At 36.2% G+C, this 10,933-nt stretch overlaps 1 protein-coding gene across 2 annotated transcripts; it reads left to right on the top strand.

Moving 5' to 3' along the window:
• The first annotated feature begins 1,859 nt into the window (after window positions 1-1,859).
• LOC104216549 (uncharacterized) lies at window positions 1,860-3,790 on the top strand. 2 transcript variants are annotated; one of them, XM_009766624.2, is made up of 4 exons: window positions 1,860-1,975; window positions 2,062-2,995; window positions 3,073-3,249; window positions 3,332-3,790. In XM_009766624.2, the coding sequence occupies exons 1-4, from the start codon at window positions 1,938-1,940 to the stop codon at window positions 3,371-3,373; spliced, it is 1,191 nt and encodes a 396-aa protein (XP_009764926.1). In that variant the 5' UTR covers window positions 1,860-1,937; the 3' UTR covers window positions 3,374-3,790. The 2 variants fall into 2 exon arrangements, with proteins under 2 accessions (XP_009764926.1, XP_009764925.1); XM_009766623.2 differs by having other exon boundaries at window positions 1,868-1,975; window positions 2,051-2,995.
• Window positions 3,791-10,933: the final 7,143 nt, after the last annotated feature.

The following is a 10,933-nucleotide window of genomic DNA, read 5'->3' as shown; positions in this document are numbered from 1 at the left end:
TTAGTTATTTTGAATGTATTGCAAGAATTCTTCTGCTATTTTAGTTTAGCTCACTGTTGGTGGATTATTTTATGTAAAAGTGAATCTTTTTCTGTATTTTATTTGTATCTAGCATTTCTTTAATATGTTACAACATTGTACTATTAATTTTAAAAGTTAAATATTGATGAATTATGTATATGGTTGTAGGTTGTCCCATGGCTTCTAAGTACTTTAATTTTAGATGGAAAATTGGTGTAATGTTGGTAAGTGAAGTAGGGCCCGTTTTTGTTGGAGGTAGGATTGAGTATTCCTTCAATATTGATTTTGATCACTTATATATCCCTGAATTAATAGATATTGCAAAGAATTTTGGGGTTACTAAATTGGGAACCACTTATATTGCACCTTCTAAGGGTGGCAAATTGGTAAAACTAGAGAAAGACAAGGATTTGTTAGACCTTGGAGCATTGTTGAATGATGGGGACAAAATAGATATATTTATCTCCAATGACTCTAATTTTGAGGATGTGGGGCATATTGGCCAACATGTGAATGTTGAAAAAGGGGGTGGTAGTCAATTAACTAATATAAATGGAGGCAACAGGGAATCTGAGCCTTTATTTATTCCACGCCCACCAATAATTGCACCAGCTCCAACTGTAGATCTCGGTCTAGAGTTTCCTTTTTCTCTAAATACTACTGAAAGGGCTGAAAAAAAATATAAGAGAGGAAGTAGATGTTGCTAGTGGTGATTTCCAGAGAGAAGGTTCTGCTAGTGGAGATCTAAACAATTCCAGTACTTCCTCTGAGGAAGATGCAGGCACTGAATAAGAATTTGAACTTTCTGATGATTATGAAAGTGATGTCCATGAAGAACTTAGGGTTGTGAAACAAGATCTAAAGGCTTACAAAGTAAAAAAAGGGAAAAGAAGTAGGAAAGAAAGACCTGATGGGTTTCTAGGTGAGGCTGGACTGGATGAAGGTTATGATGATATTGATAAAGAAAGAAAAAATTTGAAGGATAAATTGGGAGGTGATGATGATGAGCCATATTACGACTCATCAGAGGCTGACAGCTTTGCTAGTGAATCTGAAGGTGAAGCTGTTAGTGATGATGAAGTAGTAGAAGAAAACTTGAGGGTAAGGAGAAAGAGTAACAAGGTAGTATATGATCCTTCTTGTGAGAAAGTTATTTGGGAGATTGGCCAAGTATTTGAAAATGTGAAAGAGTTCAGAGAGGCTTTGACCAAGTATGTTGTAAAGAAAGGGGTTCAACTAGACAAATATAAGAATGAGCCAAGTAGAGTTAGGGTGAAGTGCAAAGATGGTTGTCCTTGGATGATATATGCTGGCAAGGAAGATAGGAGTTCAAATTTCATAGTCAAGACATATAATCCTAGACATAAATGCCATAAGACCAACATCAACTTTCTTTGCAATTCAAAATATCTAGCTAATCATTATAAAGAGAGGATTATTTCACAACCTACCATTAAAGGTTGGGAAATACAAGATCTTGTTAGGGAGGACTTTGGTGTGTATGTGGGTAAGGCTATTTGTTTAAAGACAAGAAAAATTATTTTGAAAGAAGTCATGGGAGATCATATTGTTGAGTTTGGTAGACTTTTTGACTATAGAGATGTGCTTCTACAAATAAATCATGGTAGCACATGTATAGTTAAGGTAGCTGATTTAGAAGATGGTAAGAAAGAGTTTATAAGCTTCTATATATGCTTTGCTGCTATGAAGAGGGGATTCTTGGAGGGATGCAGAAAGTGTATAGGACTGGATGGCTGTTTTTTGAAGGGGATATGCAAAGGACAATTATTAGTTGCAGTTGCTAAAGATGGAAACAATCAAATGTTTCCCATAGCATGGGCCGTTATTGGGACTGAAAAAAAAGGAAACATGGACATGGTTTATGAGAATATTGCAAGAAGACTTACAACTTGGAGATGGAAATGAGATCACTATTATCAGTGACATGCAAAAGGTATGATACCATACTGTTATTTATTGCTTTTTTACTGTTTCTATTGTTATTTATTATTTCTTTTTCTAATTTTAGGGTTTTGTTAGTGTTGCTGAAGAAGTATTTCCAGCTTGTGAGCACAGAATGTGTGCAAGACATATTCTGTCAAACTGGTCAAAAAAATGGAGGGGAATTGAAAGAAGAAAAAAGTTTTGGAGTTGTGCTAGAGCAACATATGAGGCTGAATTGAAAAAGAGGCTAGATGAATTAAATACATTGGGTCACAATATTGTTGAAGATCTTATTTCATACAACAAAGAAAGATGGTGCAAAGTCTACTTCAAAGAATTCTCCAAATGTGACAGTGTGGACAATAATATGTCGGAAAGCTTTAATGCCTGGATATTGGGAGCTAGACACAAGACAATTGTGTCAATGCTAGAAGAAATTAGAGTCAAGGTCATGATAAGGATACCTAAGATGAGGGCCTTTGCTAAAACTTGGGTAGATGAGATATCTCCAATGACACTGAAGAACTTCAACACTAATGTGGAGAAGTCAATGAAGTGTAAGATTCATTGGAATGGAGAACATGGCTTTGAAATTCAGGAAGGTATAGCTAAGTTTATTGTTCACCTGGAAAGAGGATATTGTAGTTGCAGGTCATGGCAATTGAAAGGTATTCCTTGTGCACATGCCATAACAACAATGCAGTTTAGGATGATTGATGCATCTGAGTCAATTGCATCATGGTACAGAAAGGAGACATATTTACGAGCTTATTCCAATTTCATACAATCTGTTCCCAATATGATAATGTGGCCAGCTATATCAAATCCAAAGATTGAGCCACCTACAGTTAGAAAAATGCCTGGCAGGCCAAAGAAGAATAGAAGAAAGGAGGAAGGAGAAATTAAAAGAACTGGAAAGTTATCAAAACGGGGAATAGCTATGACATGCTCGATTTGCAAGTCCATTAAACACAATAAAAGAAGCTGTCCTTCAAGGCCTGAAGCAACATCAGCCACAAGAACAACAGAGGTAAATTTTATATACCCCGCTTACCTTTAAATTATTGACACATTAGTATTTTAACTTGTTATATTGTTATATGTCAGTATAATGCTACCCTACAGTCATCTACTGGAAGTACAAGAAAGAGAAGTGTTGTTGATAGTCAACAAGAATCTACAAGCAAGGGAGGTGAAGCTAAAGCGAGCAGACGTAAGTACAAGAGTCCAAGAGTTGTGAGGCATGGTGTATTTGTATCTAAGACTGGTTATAGTTGTGTTAATGTAAGTATTTTCCCAGTTTACTATCAATTTATTACTTTCATTGTCTTTGAAGTTATATTTAAATTTTTTCTCATAATTACAGCAAGGTTTGCAAAGCAGCAGATTAGTTACCACACTACAATGATAAATTCCGCAGAAGTTACAAGTATTGGGTATAAGCCTAGCAAGTCTTTGAAGTGGAAAGGAAAGCCCGCTATTAGCCAAAGACAACTCCAAATGAAAAGTACTATGCATAGAGTCCCAAAAAAAAAAAGCAAAGGCTATTAAGATTCAAGCAAGATCTCAAACTGAAAAATCTCCATCCAAAGAACCAACATAGATTTGTTCTATGATTAAGTTAGTTTTTTTGGTGTATGCTTAGTATGTAATCAGATGATTACAACTTTCTTTGTGGTAGTATTTTGTGTAGCGTTTTTGGTGAAACAGCTCTTTTGTGATACTGGTAGTATTTTTGTAGCTGTTCGATACTAGTAGTATTTTGTGTAGCTGTCAGATATGTTTGGTAAACAGCTCTTTTATATACTGTCCAGATTTTTGTTGCTATCCAGTTTTGTAAACAACGTGTATCTATCTTACATATCTTCCCATTATTTGCAGCAACATGAAATAGCATTTTCATAGTTCTAACAGTAAACTTTTGTGAGGTATAGAGCAGTGACTAGTGCATATTACTCATGTTGCAGTTGGCGCAATTGTTACTGGAAGAATTCTTAAAGGAAGGTATATTTGCTTCCTTTAGCTAACAAAACTGATACTATGGACAAATATGGCAAAATTGAAAGTCTAAGCGGGATTGTGGAAGCTGCTGCATTATTTGCATTATTCCCATCAGAGAAGTTATAGCAACATAAGTAGCCATATCTATTTCTAGTTATGCAAAGTACCTTCAGATATCTATACAAGATTTTGTGAATGACTTAAAATGATAGATTTGTGATACAAGATTTCTGTTCATTCTACTATTTATCAAATACATAGATACCAATTAAAGTTAGATTAAATTGGACACCAACCAAAATACAACATCACATTGCATACTACACTAATACATAGACTAATCTTCAATGTTCTTCCTCACTTTAGCTCATGCTCTTGTTTATTTCTCTTCTTCAACAAACCCAAAATAACAATATAAGCTTGTTTTGGAAATTTCGGTTCATACCACTCAAAACAATTACAAGCCTTACAACCTTTAACCTGCACAAAAAGCACAACTATCAACTTTTTTAGTGAAAAATCCTAGAACAAACCCAACATAAAGTATAATCAATTTAAACTTTGTAAACATTACTTTATCATACCTTATAGTTTTTACAACCAAAAAATCTTCTTCCCAGATTGTCATTTGACCATGAAATTTTTAAATGTGATAGATACCCACATTTACAAAGTGGGTTCATCTTCAATGTCTTGGAGAAAACTAGGATGAAAACCAAGAATATCACTAAGAACTTTAATAATTAAAGAAGAAAATCAAGAATATTACAAAAAGAAAGAACAATAATTATGCTTCAATGGTGGAGCTTATAAAAAGGAAAAAGTGAAAGAATAGCCGTTGATCAGGGATTTTTTACAGTTAGGGCTTATTATGTGGCCATTTTTAACCAGCCTCACGTGCCATACACCATTTGAGATCACTTCTCGTGCCATGTGGCAGCTCGGGGGTTTTTGGGGGAGGGGGTTAAATTAACTTATTCTAGTATAGAGGGGTAATTCGAACCAGAGATAGTTTGGAGAGGAAACTAATAATTCTCGACAAGTTTAAGGGGGTACTAAGGCATTTTGCCAATTGTTTTTTAAAATGAATTGTGATAGTTTTAATGGGGTGTTCTCATGAAATCTTTGAAGGTTGATATTAAGATAGTTAATGCCTAATTGGTGCCAGATCAGTTGTGTTTGGTGACATTAGAAGAATAGATGTGCAATGATTTCATCGTTGGACTGACAGACTGGGCAAATAGTATTCTGGGTTAAGTGTATATTGTGGAGATAATTTGTTGTGGGTAGGTGTTGATGGCTCATAAGCCAAAGAAAATGCTTTACTTTTTGTGGTATTTGAAGGTTCCATAACCATTAGAATGGATTGTTTTCTGGTTTAGCACGCAATTATTTATACAGAAATTTTACCGTGAAAATTCCCTTGGGGGTGAGGCCCAAGTAGATGTGATCATGGGAATTTTTATTTGTGATGGTATGGATATATTGATTACTAATTAGGTCATTTAAATTATCAGGTAGTTCAAAAGGTACTTTAGGAATATTTATTAAGTTCCCATCAATATATAGCGCTAATTTGGATGATTGGTCATTGCGGGGTAGGGGTCCTTAAATTAATTTTCTAAGTATCAAGTTGGTTCCTATCTAAGGTTCTGTCCAAGAATTGATATGGTTTTCATTTGCAGTATGCCACTTGATTCTATTTTGACATGAAGCCCACCCTTGTTTGATGGCTTTCCAATTGGAGGAAATGTTAGTAGATGTAGTAGTCTTTGAGTATTTTGATATTAGGATTGAAGCCCAGTGGAATGAAGGGGATTAAAACAACCTCAAGATAGGGATCTAAGTAAGGCATTATTCTTATCCGAAAGATTACGAATTCTTGGTCCTCCACTATTTTTTGATAATTAGATGTTTTCCCATTTAATAAGGTTTATTTTACGTTTTAGGGCTATGGATCCCCAAAGAAAGTTTCTTTGATATCGTTCTAACTTATTGGTAATATTAGTAGGAAGCTTGATCAGTTGCATTACATGATTTGGTAGGCAATTTAGGGTAGCTTTTATTACAGTTATTCGTCCTGCCATAGTTAGAAAATTTATTTTTTACCCGGTTAGTCTATTTTTGTAGTTATCAGGAAGAAATTGAAAATAGGATGTTGAAGGGTTTTTAGTGAAAATTGGATATCCAAGATATTTTCCAAAAGTTTACCCTTCAGTCATTTGGAATGAATGGATCATTTGTTCTCTATCCATTGTGGAATTGTGTTTAGGGAAAAATATTTTTAATTTAGTATAATTAATGGTTAAGCCCAAAATCTTAGTAAAAAGGTTGAGTGTATCAATTATAGCATTGATGCTCTTTGTAGTATTTATTGAAATTAAAGTAATGTCGTCAGCAAATAAGAGGTGAGAGATTTGTGGGCCTTGTCTAGATAATTTGATGGGTTGCCATTTTTGGTAATCTACTTCAATATGTATTTTACGTGAGAGCATTTCCATACAGATGATAAAAATATAAGGTGATAGGGGGTCCCTTTGACGAATACCTCTTGAAGGTGAGAAAAAAGGGTGGGTTGTCCATTAATGAGAATTGAGATGGAAGAGGTAGTAATGCAGAACATTATTAATTTGATCAACTTAGGTGGAAAATTAATGTAATATAGTGTATCATGTATGAATCCCCATTCCAGTTTGTCGAAAGCTTTATCTAAGTATAATTTGAGTAAAAAAGAAGACTAAGCACCTCTTTTTTCTTGAAACTCTTGTACTATAAGTGCATTATCAGATGCCCTACGATTAGGCAAGAAGGTTGATTGTTCCGGGCTAATGAGACTAAATAGAATTGGTTTAATACGATGGACTATGATTTTCGTAATTAATTTATAAAGTATGTTACAAAGGTTTATGGGCCGATATTGGGTGATGAGGGTAGGTTGTTGTTTTATAGGGATAAGGCATAGATAAGTTTTATTAATTTCTGAAGGGATTTGTTGAGTGTTAAAGACTTCCTCACAAAAAGAAGTGACTGGAGAGTTCACTTGAGTCCAATAATTTTGAAAGAAGTATGGATGTAATCCATCCGGCCCAGTTGCTTTAAAAGGTTGGAAAGTTTTAAGGGCATTGGTGATTTCTAGTTATGTAAGGGGTGAGTTTAGTTTTGAATAGTCATGAGAACTGATGGTATGGTGACCAGCTTTAAATTTAGGGTGTGTGTTATGGGTGTGACTAGTGGTGAATAAGCTATGATAATAGTCTTCAATGGAAGTGTTGATTTCTTTTTTATCTAAGATCTAGTTTCCAACTAAGTCTTTAAGAGCCGTAATACGGTTAAGTCGACGTTGTTGTAAAGTAGTAAGATGGAATTTTTTTGTGTTAACATCTCCATCTTGGAACCAATTTATTCTTGATTTTAATTTTCAAAAATCCTTTTCAATTTTAAGAAGGTCATTATATTGGGTTATTAGTCCAGTTTCTAGATTTTGTAAGAAATGGCTAGTAGTGTATTTGGGAGAATTTTGGATCCCTTGTATTCTTTCTAGAAGAATTTTTTCTTATGAAATATGTTACCTAAAATAGTTCTATTCCGTTCTTGGATATGATTTGTAAAATCTTTGATGGCTGTTAGTAAAAGCTTATTCAGTATCCAATTGTGGGTAATTATGGAAGGGAGCTGAGGGTGAGTTATCCAGATTTTTTCAAACCGGATTTTTTTTTCATTAGTTGCTTTATGTTTTTTAAGATTTAGTAGTAACAGACTATGGTTGGAATATGTTTGGGTAGATGGTGAACTGAAGCTTCTCGGTAGTTGTTTAACCACTCATAATTTGCTAAACATCTATCTAATCTTTCCAATATACGATGAGATAGGTGTCTATTATTGGTCCATATACCTGTATATCCTAGGTCTACTAAATTACAGTAGTTAAGACGTTGGATAAAATTATTACTCCTTCGATTATTTATTTTTAATCCATCATATTTTTCTGTTGACTTAATGATTTCATTAAAGTCACCCCCTATTAACCAAGGTAATCTAATTTGATCATGTAAAATTCGTAGGTTATCCCAAGTACGTGCATGAATATTATTCTTTGCATAAATAACAGATAATAACCAAGATTTAGGGTTTGGATGTACCTGGATAATAGAATGAATTTCTTGGCTCATGGCAACTACCTGATCTAGCTTAATTTTATCATCCTTCCAAAGTAATGCAATTCCTCCAGAAATTCCTTCAGCTGATGATTGAGCCAAGTGTGAAAAAATCAAACTCAGACTTAAGTATTTCATGGACTTGCATGTAAGTTTCCAGTAGTGCTATCAATGCAGACTTATGATAGTTGAGCATGGAACAGAAGTTACGTTTGAACTCTGGTGACTATGCCCCTCTACACTTTCAAATAACAAACTGCATAGATTGATTATTGAGTGGGCTGGGTGGAGCCTCCCTCTCTATTGCTGAGGATCTGTTCATTAGTGCTGAGATTAACACTATTGCAAATTTTTTCACTTCTGGATTTCTTGTTGGACGGATGTTTAGTGAGACACTTAGCCGTTCTGGTGGACAAGTGATGATCACTTTTCTTTCGTACTATTCTTTTAGGGTGTAAGTTTTGTTCCCATTGAGATAGCATAGTAGTGGGAGGGTTTCTCGTATCTCTACCATGGTGGCTGCCACTTCCAATTGAGCTATTTCATCTAGTTCGTATGGAGGTAGACTGGTGTGTTGGACTAGACTCGTTAGTGGAGTGAGTGGATGATATGGTGAAGCTTAGGCATAGAGTGGTATTATGGGTGCTATGGATGTACGGGGTTGGATCCAAGGAACAAAGGTTTGAGGTGGTTGTTGTGGTGGGTAAAATGGTAGCTCTAGTGTGTTCAATGGTGGTGATGGAGGGACATGTAGTGGTAGTGGTGTTGGAAAGGGTGGTGCCATTTGTTGGTGTTAGTTGAAAGCTGATGGTAGGTGCATGGCCCATAGAAATTGGTTGTAAAGTGTCACCCCTATACGCATCCCCTCAATGACTATCTGTGCTATGTCCGCCGGATTTTGTATCATCACTATGACATCCTAGTTGTCGATTTGCATAGTGAAGGTTAATGCATGTTCTTGCAGGCTTATCTCGAGCCAGGACTGGGAAAATGTTTGTAGTGGTGGGTATTGAGTTATGTAGATGGGTGTGAGTTGTGAAGGATGGTCGTGTGGTGGTTGCATGGTGATTGTGTTGAGAAATATGGGGTGTTGGAGAAGGTTGGTGTTTGTGAAGGAAATTGTTCTCTGGTGGTGGAAGTTGTCGTGTGATCGGTTGATTTGGGGAGTGTATGTGTGTGAGGGAAGGGTCGTTTGTAGTTGTAGGGATAGTAGGTGTTAATGCTGATGTTTTAGGGTGTTCTTGGTTATGAGAGGGTAATTGGGTCGGTTGATTTGATATGGGTAATGAAGCTATAGCAGTAATTTCGTGTGATTTACGGTCATGTGAAGGGCTAGTTGGGATTGCTTGTGTAGGGTATTGGGCTTCGCCAGTCGTTGGTGTTAATGTTTGGGTGGGAAGAGTGGTCATTAGGCCTGGGTGTAGTAAATCATTTTGGGTTATTGGGGGAGATGTAGTTGTTGTAACATAGGCCTTTACTTGAGTTCCTATAGAGAGGTGTGAGCTGGAGTTGCATGGTGTTGAGTTGGCTGGAATGTTAGGTAGTGTTTTCACGTGGAAGTTATTTGTGGTATGTGTAGGTAATTTAGAGGATGATTCATCAAGGTTGGCCGGTGAGTGTTTGTTTTGGTAGTGCGTGAAAGGTGAAGTGGGTGAGGGCTGTGTATTGTCATGGGCCATATATCATTTGGGCCTGATGGGCTGCTCGTCTGGTCCATTGGGTGAGGGTCCATTAGGATGCTAAAAGTTATTTCATTAAAATATTTTGGGTTAGTAGGAAAGCTATTAGGACTTAATTTGTTAATTAATTATTTTTTATTTGTGGCATGGTTAGCCGTGTGTGAGATATTTAGGTTAGAAGCCATACCGGTGAATCCTGCGTTGGCATTCGTCATCATGTTTGGTGGTGCATGTTTTGTTAGGGATGATTTTCCTTTGGTGCGAGTCTTTGATGGGAAGGTGACTTTTTGCCATTCATTTGTGGTAGTATTTGAAGCTGTGGCAGTATTAGGGTGTGAGTGTTGTTCTTGAATATTGGTGGGAATTGTGCGAGATGGTGAAGTTTCAGTTGGTACTGTGGTGTGCAATTTGTTGGTGGTGGACGCCATGGAAGTAGGTGGTGGGGATGGACAAAAGAGTTTTGTGTGACCAATTCGACCACATAGAGTGCAGAGCATATTGATACCCTCATAAAGTATTTGTTGTCTATGTGGTACCAATGTACACATGTGTTTTGAGAGGCATTTCTAGAGGAACTTCTATACATATTCTTGCATAACGGCCTCGTGTAGTTACCGACGTGCATGTATCAACTTTAAGCAGGAATCCAATTTTTTCGCCTACTCGTTGAAGTATTTCAAAATCGTAGAACTCCGTAGGTAGTTGTGGTAATCGTAACCAAATTGTTGTATATGTGAGCTGGGTGTTGGAGGCTATAAACTTGGGTTCCTATTTGCACACGGATAGGAAGTGATTAAGTATGAACTAGGGTCCATTATGAAGGGCATTGAACATATTTTCTTCTTTTTGAAACTTAATTAAGTAGACATCACACCCTAAATTTATTAATGGTAGATTCTCTGTGGGCTTCTATAGTGCCTGTAGTTTAGTTCTTAGAGTTTGATGCCCCACTTTTCCTCCAAACACTTTGACAATAACAGAAAATTTTCATGGCGAGTAAAGGCGGGATTTGTCAGCTGATGTGAGTGGTATGAAAGTATCTTGGTGGAGATTATTTGCGGATTCATCTGTTAAATCAATATATGAGTGTGTTTGGTGGCATGTATTAGAGTATGAGGTGAATTGGTTGTTGGT

The sequence above is a fragment of the Nicotiana sylvestris genome, chromosome 3 (genome assembly GCF_000393655.2).
Source record: "Nicotiana sylvestris chromosome 3, ASM39365v2, whole genome shotgun sequence".
Lineage (NCBI taxonomy): Eukaryota > Viridiplantae > Streptophyta > Magnoliopsida > Solanales > Solanaceae > Nicotiana > Nicotiana sylvestris.
This window is presented reverse-complemented; position numbering and strand designations above follow the sequence as displayed.

Coding starts and splice junctions, on each gene's coding strand:
- LOC104216549 (XM_009766623.2), top strand. CDS start 1,904: ATGAGAATATTGCAAGAAGACTTACAACTTGGAGATGGAAATGAGATC. Junction 1,976..2,050: donor TTATCAGTGACATGCAAAAG/GTATGATACCAT, acceptor TTCTAATTTTAG/GGTTTTGTTAGTGTTGCTGA. Junction 2,996..3,072: donor CAGCCACAAGAACAACAGAG/GTAAATTTTATA, acceptor GTTATATGTCAG/TATAATGCTACCCTACAGTC.